A 23,220-nucleotide genomic window follows, 5' to 3' on the forward strand; every position below is an offset into this window, starting at 1 on the left:
TTTTCCCCTACACAGACTATCCATAGCTGACTCTAATCAGCTATTCTGTATAGTCAAAAAATAGCTGAACTGAGATTTTTAGCAAGGCAACCTAGAAAGAAACATACTTTGCACTGAGCTCAGAAAGTGTTTGGAATCTTACAGAAAAACACTTAGGACCTTTTAAAAGCTGTTTACTTACGTGAATGTCCAATTGTAGTCAAGAGAAACCCTTTCTAGCAAGTCTACTTTGGCTCCTGGTACACTGCAGAGTGGTCTGTTCCAGCTATCCCTAATGCGCATATAGAGATTCCTTGTATAGAAGTTTTCAAAATCCTGATATAAAGGGACAAAGTCCTGAAAACCATGGCAAAGACATTAGAACAATGTGAAGTACTACATTCTCCCCTGCAAACTTGATAAACAATATGATGTTTATTTTATGATATCTGTGAAGCACCATGTAGATTTATGCTGCTATATAAATAAATATTAATAATAATAATAATAAAAATACTTTGCTGCTGCTACTACTACTACTACTACTAATAATAATAATAGGATTTATTTATATCCTGCCCAATCACTCGGAATCCGGGTGGCTTACAACAGTAGGGATAATACAAAGCAATAGCAATAAACAATAACAATAAACATAAAATAATAAACAAATGCAATATAACAATACATAGCAAAAAAACATATTGTAACAATTCAATAATGACAAAAGCCTAACACAGAAGATTATATTCAGATCAATAATGATCAAAAAGAAATCCCCATTTCCAAGCCCTCATTCCAAAAAAATAGCAAAGCAGATGCCAATAAAGAATGAAATAATAAAGGAAATATAGCACAACAAGTTACAACATTATAGTTAAGACATTACAATAAAAGATTACAATCTAACACCCTGAAAAAGGGGGAGACTAAAAATTAGCAACAAGATAATGTTCTTCTTAATATCACCTGAGGCTTTATAGGCTTGATGCCCAGGCTGAGTTGGTCCGGGGCTGGAGGAGGAGGCAGGATATTGAGGGGGCCTCCCTCCCTCAGTCCTCCATTCTCCTCCTGGAAGTCCATAGCTGGGAAAGGGACATTGGCTCTTGCCTGTGATATGTCCATTTCCAGTAGATAAGAGCCCCACATCCTGTAGTTTGGTTATGCTCCTCCCACTCACTGCCTACCTGGAGTGAGTGGGAGGAGGATAACCAAACTACAGGATGTGGGGGTCTTATTTACTGGGAAATGGAAGCCCAAGGCTTTATGGGGCCACGCTGAGTTGGTCCGGGGCTGGAGGAGGGGGCAGGATGTTGAAGGGGCCTCCCTCGCCCAGTCTTCCATTCTCCCACTGAACGCTACTGCTGAATTTTCATCCTTACAAATCAACTAGTGCTTAGAATAGAGCAGATCTCCCATGTCACTCAACAAGAATCCTCACTGGAGAAGCCACACAAATATTAGTGCTTGCCAGACTCTCAAGTATCCCTGCATTTCCAATAACAGCTGAACCAGAAATATCTAGGCTACTGCATTTTTGACACCTCATGAGATGGCCTGATTGTGTAAAATGCCATGATGCTCTGTAAAGTGGAAGGCAGTAGAAGAAACACCACTTTACAAATGGATTGATGCTATAAAGGAAACTATGGCCTTAGTTTGTAGATCTTAGCCGAGCTGTTCATTACCACGGCTTTTAAAGGTCTCTCATTCATAGGGTTAACATAAGTCAAAGACAGTTTGAGAGCAAGTAACAACAAAAAACCTAAAGAGCCTGCAATTCCATTTCTTGTATTTTAGTAATCATTAAAGAGACTAAAACTGCTACTCCTCTCGAAAGAGATCTTGCTTCCTATATCTGCACATGTAAACAAATTCTCTATAACAACAACAGCCAAAAACTTTTAATGAGGACTATTTAGTTCCAAACCATTGTTAGTAGAAAAGCACTTCAGCTGGTATAAAGTAGCCCCAATGAATTTCTGTTGCAGTCTGCCATGCCCAGAAGGTCCACAAACTATCACAGGTGGCTATGGATATGTAAGTATGAAGATTTGGAGAGAAGGAGGTAGGATAGCCTAAACAGGGGTCCTCTTCACTTTTTCTAGATCTAACTCAGTGTGTTTTAATTCTTCAAATAATCGGGTTGGCGGCACAGTGGCTCAAAAATATTTAAAAACCAAAACAACAAATTTGATCACTACTTAATACAATTGAACCTGTTATTCCTTATTACCATTCCCATCCTGGTGACAGTATTAATGTTTATGGACAAATGGAAGAGTAAAATTAATGACGACAGACAATGCAGGCAATCTATTTCTAGCCTCTCCCATTTCCTTTGAATTTAGAAGAAACTCATGTTTCCAAGAAAAAGTCACAACATGTGATATATAATCTTAGAAGAGTATGTAGAAGAGTCAGTTCTACATTGCTACATCTATGGATCAACGAAGTCAATGAGAGTCAGTAGCAGAGATAGCTATGTCACCATCATGTAAAAGGTATATGCCTTCGAGGGAGAGTAATGCTCAGAAGGAGATAGAAATCTATGCAAATAACTTGACCTGGCAGCTCTTAGATAATGCCTCTCTGTATTGATGATGCATACAAGCTTCCAGTGCTTTGCTACATGAGTCTCAAATGCATCCCAAACATCTACTGGCCTCTTTTACATACTCTAAACACTCTTAAATAAGATTACTTGATGTCTTTCACTGTGGCATTTACTTAAATATCAGTTAACAATTTTTTTGAAGGCAGCCAGCCAATATTTCAAAGCAGCTTTCCAGTAAAACCAGTATTAGGTAATGTGTCTCATTTCCTCCCTTTGCAAGCTGTGTGTAAACACTGGTGCTTTGAGTTACAACTCAGGCAAATCGGATGTTTTCCACCTGAATCATATTGTAAGAAAGAATGTTAAAATACAGTTGCTGTAATCTGACATACACTTATATGAAAGTCCCTTTGAATTCAACAGACTTTACTTTACTATACTCTTCTTTAACAGAAGGAACCTAAGGCTCCTTCTCAACCTTTCATTGGTTTGCAACCACCCCTTGTCCTCATCAACTCTATTGTATTCAAGTAAGACTTTAAAAATATAAATCTATTTTGGCTTTGACTAATATGTCCAACTCACACAATTTTTAACAGAAACACAAGGGGAAAGTAATCACTTTAATAGTTAATTCTCAGTAAAACACTCAAAGCAGGACTCAAAAGAAGCCAAGATCACCCAGTAGATCTCTTATACTAGTCATCTGGGCAAACTGTTAAGAGGCTGAACTCTTTCAGTACATACTTCATCATTAATACATAGAAAATTCATAATTCATCTCAGTTTATTCCTAAGGTTCCAGGTGTATCATTACACAGTGCAGCACTACAAAGCATAAAAAAATCAATCTTGTATTTACCACAGTACTACCCAGGCTACAGACCTATGGTATATCTAGATAGATAAAGCACAACCAATTGCCAACTCAACATGACAGCCATTTCACGATCCAGTATAGATGGCAAAAAATGTACCTGCAGTTATGAGCACTGTGCAGGTGTACAATGTCTAATCATTCCTGCTTCTGATGAAAACCGCTTTGCTCCATGGTTCATTCATTGAAGACCTGTACAACTTAGCAGTAAGTAGGTGCCAAAATTACAATAGACTAAACTTCTGTGGGCCAGAGCAGCTCATTTTCCAAGTAAACGTATAAATTAATGATTAAACTATTTTAATCATTGATTAATTGAATAGTAATAATAATAATATAGTTCAGTTCGCCCTTTGTTTACGTGGGGGATCCGTTCCGGACTCCCCCACATAAAACAAATACCGCCTATGCTCAAGCCCCATTTAAATGAATGGGGCTCGCGCATGCGGCAATGTGGCGGCGTGCACCCCATTCATCTCTATGAGACGCCCCACCCCTTTCTCCCCGTGCAGCTTTCAGCATATGCTTTTTGGAATTATACTGGGCCCTTAATATCCACTAGTGTTTGGTTCCATGACCTCCTGTGGCTTACAAAAGCCATGGATGCTCAAATCCAGTTAAAAATAATGGAATAGTAAAATAGTGTCCCTTATATAAAATGGCCAAACCAAGATTTGCTATTGGAATTTATACTTTTTTTGAAAATTTGGGAATACATTATACAGTGGGCCCTTATTACCTGCTGGAGTTTGGTTCCAGGGCCTCCTGTGGATAACAAAATCCGTGGATGCTCAAGTCCCATTAAATACAATGGCATGGCAAAATGATGTCCCTTATATAAAATGTCAAAATCAAGGTTTGCTATTTGAAATTTATACTTTTAAAAAAATATTTTCAAACCATGGATGCTTGAATCCATGGATAAAAAAACAGTGAATAAGGATGACCGACTGTATATGTTAGCATGGGGAACAATACAGAGCCTTCCACTGGCCAGAGTGTTGAACAAAACTTCCCCAGCACCACTTTCTGAGTTTGCTATTCTGAGAAGGATTAGAACCTCCATAAAACAGCACCCCCAAAACCCTTTCCAACAAGACAGCCCAGAAAGACACAATGGTTAATGGATACTGAAAGCTTCCAAGCAGAACCAACCAACAAGAACACACTCCCCATACCAATTCCTACATAGGTCATCCACCAAGGTGACCAAAAGCCACTTCCTTCTCATAACCAGCACTGAAGCCACATTGAAATAGAGCTAATCCAAGAATCCCTAGAGTGGGGAGGCACCACATACTCCATGGCCAAAAATGGGATACTTGAGACTAGGTGATAATTCTCCAATATGTTTGGGTTCAGGGAGGGTGTCACCACAACATCTTTTAGGCAGAACAGAACACTGCCTTCTCACAGTGAAGCATTTATCATTCCTCTTACTTACTTGACCAATTCCTCTCTGGCTACCAGAGGGCATAAGTTCAGTACACATATGACCGCTCTCACTTCTCCAATGATCCTGTCCATATCCTCATACTGCACAAACTGAAATGTATCCAAAGCACAGGAGAAGCAGGTTACACTCACTGAATCTGTACCAACTACAGTATCCAAGACAGAGAAGATCTGAATACTTCAATGAATTCTAGCCTGCGTTGGGTCAGATCCATTCCAAGTTTTCTGCCATCACTGCTCTATTCTCCAATCACATGTCATGGTATAGACGAATTTACAATTAGGGCATCATTTGATATCAATGGATTCAAATTATAGGAAAAGATATTCCACCTAAACATTAGGGAGAACCTCCAGATGGTAACAGCTGTTTGACAGTGGAATATGCTGCCTCAACTGGAGTGAAGTCTCCTTCTTAGGAGGTTTTTAAACAGGGGCTGGATGGTCACATCTATTGAGAGTGCTTTGATTGTGTATTCTTGCATGGCAGGGGGTTAGACTGGGTGGCCTTTGTTGTCTCTTCCAACTGTATCATTCTATGGCACTTATCTGAATACAGTCTAAATCAAGTCGAAAACATGCCCAATCAGCCACTTTAACAAATCTGTATCCCTTCATTGGAAAATTGTTAATTCATAACTTATTTCTTAAGAAGAAAGTCATTACCTTTTGTTCTTCCCGTTCTGTTGCATTATGACATTTCTCAATTTTCCAGTATCGCAAAAAGTCTCGAAGATATCCAAAAAGAGTGAGGACACCATAGCCTACATAAGTTAGTACAGCAACCAGCATTGGGGTTTCCTCAAAAGCTTCATTGAAAGGTCTTTTATATAAGCCTCCATTCTGAGTGATATGGTGAATCTAAGGGGAAAAGAAAATACATATTTTTTAAAAATGCAGCATATAAGTAATCAGTTCTCAGGAGCTTCAAGCCAAGTTCTTCCTGTAGACACAAGGCATACACTCAAAGTCATCTTTTGCTCCCTGCAGGTTTCCCAAAGCTACCTGGACTCTGCTATCATTACACTATTTACAATAATCACACTCTTATTTTGTTACTTAGGGGGAATACAGATCAGCAGCTTCTGTCGGGCTGCGTGTGTAGTAGGGCTGAGGGAGGGCAGAGCACTTACACACTCCTAGTCCTTCCTCTTCCGGGGCACCATCTTGACACACACCCTTTACACAGGGTGTGCCACGACGACGTCCCTTGTGCGCAGTATCCAAAGTGAGCTGCACACGAGGGGCATCACAGCGGGGCGCCCCTGCAATGGCGGAAATAGGAGCCGCGTTTTGCGGCTTCTTTTTTCACTCGGTTGGGGCATGGCGTCCGGTTGCTGCATCCTCAACCCAGTGCTTCCAGGGGTGGCATAGAGCCGCCCTGTCGGCTGCAATGTCCAATTATAATGCTTTCAACAAAAACACTAAAGGCCTTTGTCAAATTAATACAGATAGAATTATATGATTTACATGCCTGAGTTTTAAAATCCTTGATGAGGAAGGCTCTCTCTGGCTTCACCATTAAGGCACATTTGGTGAAGATAAATGAGATGGCCTTCTTGATAGCTCTTTAAGACTGTAGAACTCCCTCCCACAGGAGGCTATGTTGCCCTTTCCCATTTTCTTTTCTTTAATTCATATTCCACCTTTTCCCCAACATGACACCTGAGCCAGTTTGCCACATAGATTAAAATAAAATATAGCTAAAACAATGTCTAATACACAAGTTAAAAATACACATACAGAAATAAGCAAACTTATCAGAAACAATAATTCACAGCAATAAGGATAGAAGTACAACATCTTTCATTCAAGGACTCTTCTGCAACAACCAGTTCACAACCAAAGAGCTGTTGAAATAAAAATGTCTTTGTCTGTCAACAGAGCAAGAGCAGAGCAGAGGCCAACCTAGCCTGTCACAGAATGAAGGTCCACTGCCTGGGAGCATCAACTGTGATGGTGGTGAGACCAAGAGAAAGCCTCCTACCAACGATCTTAATACTCAATAAGGTATTTTTAGCCAGTTTGTACTTGGAAACAGACTCTCAGCAGTAAAACACTTTCACATAGGTAGACATTACTAGTCGAGATGTGAAGCTGGACTGAATACTTAAGAGTGATGGCAACTCAAATTTTCAATTATATGAAGGCAATTACAGTGGACCCTTTTTAACTGCTGGAGGTTGGTTTCAGAACCCCACTGTGGATACTAAAATCCATGGATGCTCGAGCCCCATTAAGTATAATGGCACAGTAAAATGGTGTCCCTTATATAAAATGGAAAAAACAAGGCTTGCTTTTGGAGTGTGTGTGTGTTGAATATTTTCAAGCCATTGTTGGCTGAATCTACGGTTAAAAAAATCCATGGATGCCGAGGACCAATTGTGTATTACACTGCAAGCCTTGTTTTTTCCATTTTATATAAGAGACACCATTTTACTGTGCCATTATACTTAATGGGGCTCAAGCATCCATGGATTTTAATGTAATGGCACTAAGTTTCTGTAAGTTACAGCTAGAATTTATGTTGGAAACTACAGAAATTGTAATTCCAAAGACATAATGCTTGAAACAGCTTGAATATGAGGAGTGCTTTCCCTGACATAAAGTTTTCTCAACAATCCAGATCTTCTTCAGTGCCCATTACTGTCAGAAATATGGCCAGAGGTGATTTCAAATGAGCCATTCCAAGTGAGAAGACCTATTTCTGGAAAGTTCTCCTCCCAGAGTGGAGACTATTTTATTTCTCATGGAGTTTAGATGAAAATGTACTAATCTGAGCCAAAATATTTCTAATACAGTACTATTATCCTGTTGCCCTCCTGTTAGTACAATGTTGTTTTTGTATATGAATTGCTTTTATTTTGTTAGCCACACTGATAGCTTCACACTGAAGTTCACAATACAATGACAAAGATAAACATCAGCCAGCCAAATTGTCTAGAAACTCTTCAGGAGCAGAGAGAACTATTTCCAACACTCAGCATTTCAGAAACAAAGCAAGACCCTTTGTTTCTGAAATTCACAACTTCATTGCTTCTATAACAACCCACATATTACAAAGGAATCTGCCAATCAGCAAACTTCACTAACTTCTTGGATATGCTACTAAAAACGTTTTGCAGTGCTGTCCTTAAACCCAGTGGTACAGTACTCCATTTTTTTCTGGATCACAGGCAACAGTCATGAATGTCAGGCCCAATTCAGGAGTTTTTAGACTATAAATGTCATAGATAACCACCCCACCTAAGAATTCCATCTCAAGCAGGTACTTCTAGCACACAGAAGGAATTGTATAGCCTTCCAAATTGCTGTTCAACTACAACTCCCAGCAGTCTGAGGTATAAGAGACAATTATGAGGTATGCTGGAAATTGTGGTTGAGCAAAATCTGAATGGTCACATTCCACCCATGTTCTTCTGGAAATACATCCTAACTGGGAGGTTCGGTTGGTAAGAAGACAAAACAGGATTTTAATACTATAAAACTTGCAACCTTACCTCAGTTCCAAATTTCACAAAAAGAATAATTTTGTCATAAGATTCTAAGAACTGCTATAATTTAATTTCAATTCACCACTTAATAGTTCTTTATTATGCTTTTGTTGTGTTTTACATAGCAATATGCGTGTTAACTCTGTTATTAAGCTTTTATTGTCTTGAATTCTTTAACACAGCATTCTGTGAGGATCTTTGAAGATTTTTAGGAAACACTATTACTGCAGTTGGCCCTCCCACATTTGAAGCGTTGGTTTTTGCGGATTTAATTACTTGTGGATTTGATTAATATGTTCTCTCTAGGAATCTCTAGGTCTTCCAGAGCAACTCTGCCAAAAGTTGACCACAGAGTTGTGCTGGAAAAACTAGAAGGTCCTAGAGAAAAGACTTATTTAGGCAGTTGTAGGTCCTCCAGTGAGATTCTATGGTCAATTTCTGGCAGCTGTTGATCACAGAGTTGCACTGGAGGACCTGGAGATTCCTAGAGAGGTGTTCTCTTAGGTAAAAAGAATAGCAGTTGTTCTTTGTGGTTTTTCAACATTCACATGGGTCCTCCACTTCTAACCCCAGCAAATGTAGAGGGACCAGTGTAATTCATTCAGAACTTTCCAGTTTATCTCCCTAGGTGTTTCTTTTCACTTTTGGCAATGTGCAAAGCACTACTACATCACAAAAACATCTAGTCATATGTTCAATAAGATTTTAGAAACATGCAATAGCTTAACTTCTTGCAATTTAGTATGGATTTAGCAAAGGTAGTTGCTTGGCTCTAGAAAGCACTAAATGCCTCACACAACTCTGTTGCTCTTCCTCGATCTGTTTCATCCTAGAAATCGTGGAGCTGGGAGGCCAGTATTTATCTAGTGTGGTCAAATCCAAAAAGGGTTATTTTGTATTTTTTTTTAAGTTAAGGACTCATCACAGCTTCTCCTGGACACGACAGAACTCTGCCTTCCTGCAATGAAGTATTCACTCCCACCCCTCATTCTACAAGTTTCCCTCTGGTTGCTTTTATAATAATAATAATAATGATAATGATAATAAATTGGACGGTTCCCTGCCCTCAGGCTTACAATCTAAAAAGACACAACACAAAGGGAGTGGTGGTGGGGAAGGGGCCTCTCTAGTAGGATAATACATATAAAATACATAACAAAACAGGAAATGATTCAATAAGACAGGCAACAAGAGAACATCAAATAGCAAATGACAATTATGCAATGCCTGGGAACGCTGCCCTGAACAGGATGGTCTTCAACTCCGTTTTGAAGCTGGTTAAAGAAGTGATGGCTCTTGCTTGTGGGGGAAGAAGGTTCCAGGAGTAAGGGGCAGCGAGTGAAAAGGGGCGAATCTGGGATGGGGCAGAGGAAATCCTGGGCTGAGATAGCAGACCTTGACTACCAGAACGGAGGGCCCGAGTGGAAAGGTGAGGAGAAAGAAGGTCTGATAAGTAGGGAGGGGCCAGTCCATGGAGGGCTTTAAACGTGGACAGCAAGAGCTTATACTGAATGCGGAAAGGGAGGGGGAGCCAGTGAAGGGATGCCAACACAGGAGAGATGTGGTCAGAGCGGTGGGTGGATGTGATAATGCGTGCAGCTGAATGCTGGACAGAGATTAAAAGGACGGAGGTGAGAAAGAGGAAGGAAGGGTATAATGTGGTGGTTTTCTCCTCTCCAAGGATCTAGTTCCCATCCTCACGGAAACCTCTCCAGTAACATGAGACAAGCAGGAGCAGAGATCACATCCACTGGACCTTAATCAACATAGCATCCATGTCAGAGCAGATGCAAGTAATTTTACCTGCAAAGTGTCATGCAAATTCTTCACAGCAGGTTGCTGAGAGGTCTAGATGCTGCTGCTGTTGAGGGAGTGTGTGAAAGCCCCCTTACCACTTGAGAAACTTACTATGAAATGCTGTTGGTAGAGAATAATTATTTCTATCCTGCTACTTCTGCCATGGTGTAGGCTTTCCAAAGGGCACTAGCCTGTGTCTGACCAGATTTGCTCTAGGTTTTCTGTCATCAATTCTGTCTCCCCCATTCCTGACTCATTTAATCACCCCAGTTCTCCAGCAAATCAAGGGGTGGCTCTACTCTACTCAGTAGGAGGAGATGATTAGGAACAATTGTGTCCACTGTCTAGACCATTTTCTTATTCCAGGGATTAGCAGGGCTTCAACAGGATCGCCTGCCAAAGCAACAGAAAACGTTAAAGTACCATCAGGAATCCATTCAGTTTTGACTGTTTTAAAACTGGATTCTAGGATTGTTTTTAGGAGTTTTTAAAATAGTATTTTAATTTGTTTTTAAAATGTTTTTTCTCTTTTTATTGTATTAATTGGTTTTTATTTGTTCATTGCCTTCCGAGCCTTTGTGGACTGGGAGGCAACACAGAAATACTTTAAAATAAATAAGTTCAAGCTAGTACAGTAATTTCAATGAAAGGCAATGAACAAACACTAGGAATGAGAGGTTTGTTTTTTTTAGTTTTTTAGTTTTTTACTGTAGCACATAAATAGAAAGGTCTGTAGATTAGTCAAGGGGGGGGAAGGATGTGAGTAGGGTAATTTCTCTGTTTTTCACAAGACAAGAAATGGCATGCAATGCTGCTAATTTTTTTAAAACTGTTTTTACAGCGTGTTTTACAGCATTATACTGTGTATGGATCTTCAAATTTAGTCTCACCAAATTCTAAGATGTTTAGCATCATTTAAGTTTGCACATGAATTGAGAAGAAAATGGCAATAAGGTATCTATAAACTGCTAGAAACAGGAAGTACAATTGTCCCTTCAGATTCACGGACTTAGCATTTGCGCCCCCCTCAAAAAAATATTCTTTATTGCATTTAGATTCTCATGATGCATAAACATTAATTCTATTAAGCATTAAAAAAATCGAGTACATTAATCACACATTTCCCCCATATCCCCCTCTATACCTAAATTCTCTTACGTTTCATTTCATTAGTAGATACAAATTACTTCTTGTTCCCCCCAAAAGAAACCGGAACAATCTCGACATGCTTACTAACACGAGCCGTACTTGTGACACTGACATAAATTGCAGAAATCTCTCTTGCTTATCTCCCATGCTATAATCTTGAAAACAAAAAAAATCTTAATATTTTATAGTTTAATTAAAAAAAACACACAATGCCAACTAAAACCAAACAATATATGAGCTACCAGTTTTAGTTACATGATGTAGTTTTCTCAGCCTAATCCTAACAAGGGGTCACCCCTTTACACAACATACTTATGTTTCTGTGTTTTAATTTCCGACCTATCCTGGATTGCTAGTACCTGTTATCTAGAATTTATATCTAGAAACTCTCCAGACGGACCATCTTTTATTTTGTTGTTTGCTCTGAGAGTTTCAGATAATTCCATCCATATTTGCAACCCAATTAGCTATTTTCCCCATTTTTTTCCATATATCGTATGAGTGTTTCCCAGCTTATCCTCCATTTAGAGCTATCCTGACATTCCACTTTATGTGATAGTAAATCTAATTCCATCATATGAAATATCTTAACTCGCCATTCCTCGATTTCTATTAATTTGTTCGACTTCCAGAATCTTGCAAAAACAAGCCTAGCGGCTGTTAACATATAAAATATGGTTTTCCCATGTCTTTTTCCTTCTTCTTCTTCTAACATACCTAATATCATGGTCTCAGCATTGAACTTCAGTTTTACCCCCTATATTTCATATATTTCATCATATATATGTTTGCAAAATATTTTCGCTTTATCGCATATCCACGATAAATGGTAAAAGGTACCGATCTCTTTCTGACAGTTCCAGCATATTCTATTGCCCAGTCTTGTAAATCTTAGCTATTTTATCCGGTGTTAAATGCCATCTGTACAGAATTTTATAGTAATTTTCTTTAACATACTTCATTCTTTTGTCCCAGGACTTCTCCCACTGTTCTAATTCGATTTCCCTCCCACAATTCTGAGCCCATTTAATAATTGATTCCTTTATCAACTCATCCTCTGTATACCATTCTAATAATTTCTTGTATATTTTGGATAATGTTTTATCGTCAAAGCTCCATAGAATCTCTTCCATTTCGGAATTACAATTAGAGAAGCCACCTTGTTTTTTGTCTAGTTTGTATCTTTGGTATAACTGTCTATAGAGAAACCAGCCTATGTCCCATCCTTCTCCTATTAATTTCTCGTGGGTCTTTATATTACCTCTTATATCAATCAAATCTTTGTATTTAATCCATGTTTCTTCACATTTTGGGTCAATACAATATAAAGGCTCGTGAGGGGATAGCCACAGAGGTATTTTGGGGGAGATTCTATCCTTATATTTGTTCCAGACCCGTAAGACTGAGGCTCGGATGTAATGGTTATTAAAATTTCAATTTGCTTTTACCTTGTTGTAGCATAAATAATCATGCCATCCGAACCTATTGTCCGTACTCTCCAACTTTAATAATTTTCTGTTCTGTAGAGTTATCCATTCTTTTAAATACATAATTACACTAGCTTCATAATAAAGATTTAGTTTTGGGAAGGTGAGCCCACCCCTTTCCTTTGCATCATGTAGGATCTTTAATTTGATTCTTGGCTTTTTGCCAGCCCACACAAAGTCTGCTAGTTGCTTTTGCCATTCTTTAAATATTATCTCGTGTTTTAGAATAGGGATGCCCTGAAATAAGAATAACAATTTTGGTAGTCAGCATTTTAACAGCAGTAATTCTCCCCAAAAATGAAAGATTTAAATCTTGCAATTTCTTCCATTCTTTTTTAATTTCTAACCATTTTTTTATAGTTATTCTTGAACAGATTTGAATTCTTGTTTGTCAAAATAATTCCTAGGTACCTTATTTTATCAGTAATGTTAAATCCTGCAATATATTTAAGTTTAGTCTGATTTTCCTGTCTCGTGTTCTTCGTAATTACAGCTGTTTTTTCGACATTAAATTTTAAGACCCGAGGCCTTCTCAAATTTACTTAGGTGTTCTAACAGTTTTCCACAGCTGAATAGGGGTTCTTCTAAGGTTAACACATTATCATCAGCATAAGCTCTCTTTTGAGCTTTACACCATGAATCAGCTTTTCGTTTCTTATATTAATTAACAAAGTTTCTGAGACCAGAATGAAAAGAAGGGGCGATAGAGAGCAGCCTTGTTTGGTACCTCTGTACAACAAAATACTTTCGGTTCTTTGATCATTTATTATAATCCTCGCTGATTGCTTCAGATATACTGAACTTATCCAATCTAAAACCGCATTTGCAGTTTTGATTATTCACAAATATTAAGCCCGCTGGCGTGCACTCCTCCTCTCCCCCCACCTCAGGATTTTCTCCTTGGACTTTCTTCTCTTTATCCCCTCACTTTTCTGTCCCTTTAGCCAGCTTTGGGAAGGGACCAAAAGGCCAGGGGATGAGGAGAAGAAGGTCTGTGTCTGCTTCTTCTCATCCACCTGCCCTCCAGTAACTTTAACTGACACCCAGAGCTGGTTAAAGGCAGGGGAGGGCAGTGGAAGAGCTAGGCAAGCTCCCTCTGGCCCCTCCCATGCCTCAGGCAGCCGTCCCAGGCGTCGATGGGGAAGGGCTTACTTTATTCATGAATTTTTCATATTCGCAGTGGTTCTGTTCCCCTAACCTCCGCAAATCCGCAGGGACAACTGTATAGCAGTTGGACAACAGTAGACTTCTCCTTCCCTTTTGTGATGCTCCGAAGTCCGAAAACCACCACTGCCTACCATGTGATGATCCCTGGGGTCTAAGCAGCCACACAGCCACTCTGTTCTTGGCCCTTAGCCCCAGAGGATCCCTTTAATTTCCCCCTAGAGTCTCCTAGGTCTCCATTCCCACGCCCTGCTGAGCTGAATGAGACCCCCTGAGACCCTCTAGTCAAGCTGCCACCACCCAGTGAATCTCCAATGAACTCCCCTTAGCACACACTGGGCTTGCTAAGGACTTCTAGTTTCCTTTCCTTGCTAACCTAAGCAATCAGTAACCGAGCTAAGGTACGTGTACAGGAGCAGAGACAGCAGATACTTTTAAATAAAAGGTATTTATTCTAAATAGACAGAATAGAGCAAGAAGATATCATTCATGCAAGGCCTCCTTGCCTTGCAGGTACAGAATGCATAGTTACAAGATGCTCATTTCAAGCAAGCTATTAGATAACATAACAAAAGCCTAAACGGACTAGCTAACACATTTCCTAAGCTACTCACACAGTGATGGGATTTGCAGTCCTTGATGGGTTTCTGGATGCAGGGAGCTGGCCCTCTTTGTTGAGCTCAACCTGCATCCCTTAAGCCTGCCCTTGGCACAGGCTCAACAGCTGGTTCCCAAAACAAATGCAAAGAAGGAGAACAAAGAACACATGGCTCCCCAAAAGATGGAAAAGGGAGACAAAAGAGCACACGGAGCCCGGGGCCTTTTAAGGCCCCCTAGAGGAAGGTTCTCAAAATCCGCGGTCATACTCTCTGATTGGCCAGTTGGGCCTTACATCAGCTATGATGTAGCTGCTCATTAGCATGTGATGTAAGCTCTCATTAGCATGTACCTCCCCCCGGGTTAACCCTTTGTGGTTTGGAAGGAGTCCTCAAATGACTGGTGGCCCAGTCATTACACCTTTTCATAGAGACTTTCATTCAGTTACAGTAATAAAACTATTAATGTTATTCCAAGGATTGAATATGAAGGTTTGTTGTTGTTTGTTGTTTATTTATTTAGGTATTTATATCCCGCCCTTCAGCCCTAATGGCTCTCAGAGCGGCTTACAATATTATTTTTAATCAGACAGTTCCCTGCCCTCAGGCTTACAATCTAAAAGACACGAAACAAAAGGAGAAGGGAATGATGGAGGGAAAGGGGATGAGGTCCAGTGGTTCTTCTCTCCCTCTAAGGCCTGGACCAAGGCAGATGGATTGGAGGGAGGGCTCTTCCTTCTTCCAGGCTAGCCCTGAACTGGACTTGCCTGGCGAACTCCCTCTCAGGCCAGCAGATGGCAGTTGTGGAGGGCAGAGTCTCCTTCCTTCAGGCTTGTTGCCTCAATCTCAACCCATGTGACCCTGCTGATGAGACGTCTCCAAGACCCTCTGCCCTCCACTGCTCAGCTCCTGCAAACTTATACTCCTGATCTCTTTAATAAAGTCCACCCATCTTGCATGTGGCCTTCCTCTCTTTCTACTTCCCTCCACCTTTCCTAGCATTACTGCTTCCCCCCCCCCCCCCAATGATTCATGCCTTCTTATGATGTGTCGAAGTGATGTGACCTGAGTTTTGTCATCTTGGCTTCTAGTGCTATTTCTGGCTTGATCTGCTCCAGGACACATTTGGTTGTCTTTCTGGCTGTCCCTGGAATCCTCAGCACTCTTCTCCAGCCCCACATTTCAAATGAGTTGATTTCCTCCTATCCTCCTTCTTAACTGTCCAGCTCTCACATGCATACATGGCAATAGGGAATACAATAGCTTGTACAATTCTAACTTTTGTGCTCAGTTGTATATCCTTGAATTTTAGGATCTTCTCTAGTTCTTTCATAACTATCCTTCCCATTCTTAATCTTCTTCTGATTTCCTGGCTGCAGTCTCCATTTCTATCAATGTTTGATCCCAGGTATGAGAATTTTTTTTACTATTTCTATTTCTTCACTGTCCAGCTCAAATTGTGTAGGTTCTCGGTGGTCATTATTTTTGTTTTCTTTATGTTCAACAATAGGCCTACCTTTACACATTTTTCCTTGATCTTTCTTAGTAGTTATTCCAGGTCTTTGAGGTTTTCTGCTAGTATTATGGTGTCATATGTGTATCTCAGATTGCTCATATTCCTTCCTCCTATTTTCACTCCTCCTTCTTCTGTGTCCAAGCCTGCTTTTCTTATGATATGTTCTACATATAAGTTGAACAGGTAGGGTGATAAGATGCTGCCTTGTCTGACCTCTACCAATTGGGAACCATTCTGTTTCTCTGTGTTCTGTTCTGACAGTAGCCTCTTGTCCTAAGTACAGATTCCTCAACAGGACTATCAGATGTGTTGGCACTCCCATGTCTTTAAGGGCATTTCATAGCTTTTCATCATCTATGCAGTCAAAGGCTTTGCTATAGTCTATAAAACACCTACTGCTTTTCTTTTGTGACTCCCTGGTGTGCTCCATTATCCATCGTATGTTTGCAATGTGGTCCCTATTTCCTCTTTCTTTCCTGAACCCCACTTGGACCTCTGGGATTTCTCTCTCCATGTATGGTGGGAGTCTAAGTTGTAGAACTTTGAGCATAATTTTGCTTGCATGGGAGATTAGTGCCATGGTTCTATAATTGCTACCATCTTTTATGTCTCCTTTTTTTGTGAATGGGGTTGTATATTGATCGTTCCAGTCTGTTGGCCATTGTTTCGTTTTCCATATCTCTTGACATATGTTAGTTTGCACTATAGCTGACTCTGTCAATGTGGATTGCAGAAGTTTAATTGGAATATCATCTGTTCCTGGTGACTTGTTTTTCGCCATTTCTCTTATTGCAGCATCTACCTTGTTTTTTAGAATTTGGGTTCATCTTCATATGGCTCTTTTTTTCCATCTGTCCTTAATTCTGTCATCTCTTTTATATAGTTCTTTTGTGCATTGCATCCATTGTATTTTTATTTCTTCCTGGTCTTGAATTGTGTTATTTTTATTGTCACAGAGTGTCCTAGTCCTTGGTTTGAACATTCCTTTGATTTCCCTGATCTTGTGGAATACTGGTTTGAGCAGGAATCCTAATAAATTATACTTTTAAATATAGGTCTGCTAGAACTAAGAGGCTAGTCACAATAAAAAAAGAAATACATGCCAAAAATCCTGATTCCTTAAAGTGCCACAAACACGCCCTTCTACAAAAACAAAAGCCAATCACGGAAACCACTGAATTTTCTTAGCTGATACCAGAATGCAACAACAGTACAATTACACTTACATGAAGTCATTGTTACATACTAACTCAACGTGAACAGAATACACCTCTACACGATAAAAGAAGATGGTTGTATATTTCATATTGCTGATAAGACTGCTGCCCTGTGGGCGTTTAAATAAATACATGCAACTAAAAGTTGTGGAGGAAAAGTAGCTGATAAGGAACGAGACAACCCTGCTGTCTGCCCTTCCACTTTCTATTGAAGCAGGCCTTCAGCAACTGCCTGCCTGCGAGTCAATGGTTTTAAAATACATGTGCTGGACTTTTTAATATTTATTGCTCATGTTTTAGTGTTAATTTTTTAAATACAGTTAGTGGTGTTGTACAAGCAGGAGTGAAGACAGGAGAAAGAAACATCAACAGTCTTAGGTATGCAAACAATACCATTCTACTAGTGGAAAACATCTCAGATCTGAACAATTATTAAGGAAGGTTAAAGACAAAAGTGCAAAGGCAGGCTTAATGCTGACATAAAGAAAACAAAAATAATGACCATGGAAGAAATATATAAATTCAACCTAAACAACGAAGAAATCAAAATAGTTAAAAGAGTTCCTGTTCCTTGGATCAAACATTAATCAGAATTGTGACTGCAGCCAAGAAATCAGAAAAAGACTATGATTGAGAAGGGCAGAGATGAAACAATTAGAAAATATCCTAAAGAGCAAAGACATACAACTGAGCGCCAAAGTCAGGACTAAGCCTCAGAATTTTCCATCGCTGTGTGCGGATGTCAGACAGTAAAAAAGCGGTTAAGAAAAAAGATCAACTTATTTTAGATGTACTGCTGAAGAAGAGTGCTGACAATACTGTGGGTGGCCAAAAAGACAAACAAATGTGTCCTAGAACAGAACAATCCAGACCTCTCCCTGGAAGCCGAAATGACAAAACTGAGGCTATTGCACTTTGGCTACATCATGAGAAGACAAGACAAGATTCATTTGAAAAGACAATAATGCTAGGAAAGGTTGAGGGCAGTAGAAAGAGAAAGCCACACACCAAATGGCTAGACTCAACTAGGGAAGTCACAAACATGAATGAACATGACTTAAGCAGAGCAGCAGAGGATAGGGAGTCTTGGAGATCTCATCTATAAGGTTGCCAAGAATCAGGGCTGACTGGAGGGAGTAAACAACAACAACAAACAACTGTGCTTAATTAGTGTTTAATATTTTAACAGGCATGTTAATATTCTGTTGTTGTTGTTGTTGTTGTGTGCCTTCAAATTGTTTCCAATATATGGCATTGCACTTAACTTAATCACTGTTTTAATATATAATTTTCACTTTTATTGGAAATATTTTAATTATGCTAGAAGCTGTCTTCCATCTCAATCTTAGAAGTGGCATATAAATCAAGTAAATAAATAATAGTGAATCTCAAGACAGTTGTCAAACATGGGCAATACATCTTGAGATCTTGTCAGTGCAGCTACAGTTTGTGTTTCAGCACATTTCCAGGAGTAAATTACGCACCTTATACTTGTCAACTGTAGACAGTCTCACCTTTGGTGAAAACACTGAAAACTTGTGATCTTTCCAAGAAACGCTAAATATTGCTGTTCTATACAGTTGTGCACAGCATGCTAAGTTGAAGGTTACACCCTTTTGGTATTCATCATGCCAGCCACACTATAAAAAAATCAAGGCTTTAGGATGAAGATGTTCCAACTGAGATTTACACAAGGCACAGTGAACTAAACATTAAAATCCAAGACGCTTCTATCATACCTAAACTTTGTCAACCTCTGAGGATGTCTCATCAGCATTTCTTAACACCCATTACCACATCTGAAGACAACATGAAACCCAACATACATTTCCCCCCAGCATTTTTAGAATATGCACCTTAGAAAACAAGACACTTTAAAGCCCTGAGCCTATTCTTCTTTAAAGTGACAACTATGAATGGAGTGAAAGAATTTAAGGCCGGTACAGACTGTCTGAAAGCGACGGTCTGGGGCTGATTTTAGGACTTGAGAATGCGGAGCGAGCGCATGCTCCTGAGCTGTATCACACAGCGGCAGCACCATCATGGCATGGCCCCGTCCACATGGGGGCCACCATGAAGACGCAAGGGTGACAGTGCACCAATGCTGCACTCATGGCATTTGCCACGCACACCAAAGAGAACCCTCATGGTTTGGCTGCTGCAGTGTCTCTCAGGAGTAAAAACGGGCAGCTCCAGCCCTCCCTTTCGAGGTCATCTGTCGAGCCCCTATGTCTTCTTTGAGTTTGAGGTCTTGCACGTTAACAGCTCATTCAAATAGGGAAATTACAGTGAAGACAAAGCAACAGCAGTTGTGTTGGGGAGTAGTAAGCCTTCTCCCTTTCCATTTGCTTCTTGAAATGTGGAAAGCAAGGATGGAACCACCTTTTAGCTAGGGCTAAAAACCCAGACTTAGAAGAAGGAGTGAAGATGGGAGGCAGGAGTAAAGAAACACTAACCACCTAAAATATGCAGATGATACCATATTACTAGTAGAAAACATCACAGACATGGAACAATTACTAAGGAAGGTCAGAGAAGAAAGTGCAAAGCCAGGCTTACTACCAAACATAAAGAAAAGAAAAATAACAACCATGGAGGACCTACATACATGAAACCTAGAAAATGAGGACATTAAAATAATTAAAGACTTCATGTAACTTTGATTAAACATTTGTCAGAACAGAGACTGCAGCCAATAAGTAAGAAGACTAGGAATGGGAAAGGCAGCCATGAAGCAAGATCCTAAAGAGTAAAGATGTACAACTGAGCGTTAAGTTAAAAGCATCCAAGCCACAGTATTCCCCATCTACATCTACAGATGAGAGAGCTGGACAGTGGCGAAGCGGATAGGAGGGAAATAAATTCATGTGAGATGTGGTGCTGGAGAAGAGGGCAGAGGACACTGTAGGCAGCCAAAAAGATTAACAAGGTCAAGCCCAAAATCTCCCCGGAAGCAAAGATGACAGAACTGAGGCTGATGTACTTTAGCCACATAAAGAGAAGGCCTGCCTCACTGGAAAAGGCAATAATGCTGGGAAAGGTGGAGGGAAGCGGAAAGAGAGGTGGGTGGACTCTATGAAGGAGGCCACAGGTATGGCTTTGCAGGAACTAAGCAGAACAGCAGAGGTCAGGGGGTCTGGGAGGGTCTCATCCCCAGGGCCGCCATGGGTCCAGGTCGACTCAAAGGCAATCAACAACAATGACAACAACGTCCTTCAAATAACCACATAAAAGCAGTGGGGGGCAGGGAGTATTCAGCCGTATCCCCACTGGAGAAATAACCCCGTTTGAGATTACTGAGATCCAGTTTGACCCGGCATAACAGGCAGCAAGGAGAATCTTTTGTATACATCACAGCTCTAATGTAGCACAGATAATAGGTTCAAAACACTCTGCAGAAATGATGCAGTTTGAGACCACTTGACCAGCCCTGAGGGCTCAGTGTCAGCAAGTCCTGGGCACCGCAGAGCACCAGAGCTCTCCTGGCACCAACCGAAGGGAAGAAATGGGCAGCATGAGCTCCCAGACTCGTCTCCTTCCTCAGATGCATTTGCAGCCCACCAGACGCAGCACCAAAGGCATCTGAGGAAGCAGACTGAGGTCTAGCAAGGCTCATGCTGCCCATCTCTTTCTTCCAGTGAGTCTCTCTAGGCCCTGAGTCTCCTGCCAGAGGGCTCTGGGGGAACCCAAAGATACAGCCATGTCAGTCTGTTGGCATCTTGCGGAGGAGCGGGATAGAAACAGATTTGGTTGTTGTTGTTGTTGTTATTATTAACACTGAAAAGCCACAAATAACCCAAGCCCCATGTCTTTACCTCTCTGGGAAACCCGGGCCCTCTGCGGCCAACGCCCGACAGACGCTGACCCTGGGACTGCGCCGGAGGAGCGACGGAGGCCCAGCCGAGTGTCCTCTCTGGGGAGGGTCTCTAGGGCTTTCGGGGCAACCTTTACTTCAAGTTGACCATAGAGTTGCCCTGGAGGACCTAGAGATTCCTAGAGAGGCATATTAATCAAACCCACAAATACGGAGGGATGAGGGTATTTTCCCGCCTCCTCCCGATGCTGAGCCTCTCCCTTCGCCGAAGGAGCGGCCGAACCGAGCCCCTCGCTCCGCCGTTCCCAGGCCGGCGGCGGAGAGGCGCGGCCGGGCGGCTTGTCCCTGGGGCATCCCCTCAGGCGGCCTCCTGCTCACCTGGCTGTGGGCCTGGGCCCCGGCGAGCCCTCGCACCGCGTAGCCGTTCCTGAGGCCTCCTGGGAGGCTGCAGCCGTTGGCGCGGGGTTGCCCAGCCAGCTTCTCAGGGCCGCGCTCCATCTTGCCGGCTCCAGACGCAGCAGCAGCAGCGGCGGCGGCGGCGGCGTTAGCAGCCTAGAAACCAACCACCGCCCGTCGCTGCGCCTCTCTATCGCACCGGAAGCTCAGCCGGAAGCGGGCGCCAATCACGGGCCGCTACGTCACCCCGGGGGTGGGGCTTGCTGCTCAACGTTCGAACGCGCGGGGAGGAGTGAGAGAAAAGACGATAGAAACTCTTATCGCCTAGAAACCAGCCACTGCCCTCTATCGCACCAGAAACTCAGCCGGAAGCGGGCGCCAATCACGGGCCTGTACGTCACCACGGGGGCGGGGCTTGGTGCTCAACGTTCGAATGAGGGAGAAGATGATGGAAACGCTGATCGAGTTGAAGCCAGATGCGGAAGGACGTTGCCGCTCTTTCTCTGTGAGGAGGATGCTGGGAGGGACGGGGGCGCCCATGCGGAAGGGGAGGGGTGGCGTTCCTTGGCAAGATCCAATCAAAGGAGGGAGACGTCACTTTCGGGGCGGGGAAAAGAAGGGGAAGTAGCCAAGCATCGCGCGCGCAAAGATGAGAATGAAAGAGGAGGCGGAAGGGAAGGGAGGCTTTGGAGCTCTTTGGCTGTACATTGGAAGCCAATGGGAGTTGGAAACATGTTTTGAGGGCTAGAGAGGGAAGTCCCATATTTGCAAATAGCTCTGAACCAATGCGCCAGGCGTCCTCCTTTTTACTGGACACGTCCTACATTTCGGCCTCCATTTTGAGCAAGACTGAGAAGCACTCATTGACATTCCTATGGTTCAAATCATACTACAGAAATAATGCAGTTCGAGACGAACAGGTCTTGACTGCCCTGGCTGAATGCTAGGGAGCCCTGGGCACTGTATGATACGTTTAGCCTTCTCTGTCAGAAAGACCTCTGGGAGCCATAGTAAACTCCGGTTCCCAGGGCAGCTAGAAGTGGCCTCGTGTTTCTACAGTGTGTTTTGGGCCGTAGAAGTATAAATGCATGCTTCTTGCCCCTGCTCAAAATGGAAGACGTTTTGGAATCCCTCCTGGGCTGAAGGCTGGAATGGAGGAGGTGTCCCAGAGTCAGGGTTGACTAGAGAATAGTTAATGACAAACAATGCCATCTGGATGCTTTGGCAAAAGCAGACAAAACGGGGTTGGGCCATAAAGAAAAAGCAAAACCCAGAGGCAGGGGCAGTAACTTTATTAGGATGAACTCTTATCCAAACTCCATCCATACAGTCATCCGCCCCCCTGGCCTTAGGCAACGCCTTTCCTCCTGCCTGCCTTCGTCCCTCAAGGACTGTTATTAAAGCTGAACTTGTCACCTCATTACCGCACCCACAAGTTTTGCATTTCTGTCGCTACTCATAATGGTCTGTTCCTAAGCACTTGTTCACTCCATGCTTCTGAGGAGGTAGACTTGGGCCTTGTGCAGACTGCCCCTAAAGGCCTGCAGCAGGGGGTTAGGGAAATAAGACCCCCAGGAATATGGAAAGATCGCTAATAACTCCACGCCCCACTTAGAAGCCAGTTAAAGAGAAGATTTCCCCACCCTCCTGCCCCTTCTCCTACCCAGCCCTTTCCCTGGGAAATTTAAGGAGAGGATGGGGAAGAGATGGCAAGCGGCAACT

General features: G+C 41.8%; 1 protein-coding gene across 1 annotated transcript in view; it reads right to left on the reverse strand.

Annotated features, from left to right (window-relative positions):
- SPTLC2 (serine palmitoyltransferase long chain base subunit 2) overlaps nt 1-21,700 on the reverse strand; it is an 86,701-nt gene extending 65,001 nt beyond the window's left edge. Inside the window, exons 1-3 of the mRNA XM_089522297.1 lie at nt 21,481-21,700; nt 5,535-5,729; nt 182-336 (exon numbers count right to left, since the gene is read on the reverse strand). Coding sequence (XP_089378423.1) covers nt 182-336; nt 5,535-5,729; nt 21,481-21,600 — 470 coding nt within the window. The 5' untranslated portion in view covers nt 21,601-21,700. The remainder of the gene's footprint in view (nt 1-181; nt 337-5,534; nt 5,730-21,480) is intronic.
- Nucleotides 21,701-23,220: the final 1,520 nt, after the last annotated feature.

This window comes from Sceloporus occidentalis, unplaced genomic scaffold (genome assembly GCF_023333645.1).
Source record: "Sceloporus occidentalis isolate IW3139 unplaced genomic scaffold, rSceOcc1.0.p SCAF_4, whole genome shotgun sequence".
In the NCBI taxonomy this organism is placed as follows: domain Eukaryota; kingdom Metazoa; phylum Chordata; class Lepidosauria; order Squamata; family Phrynosomatidae; genus Sceloporus; species Sceloporus occidentalis.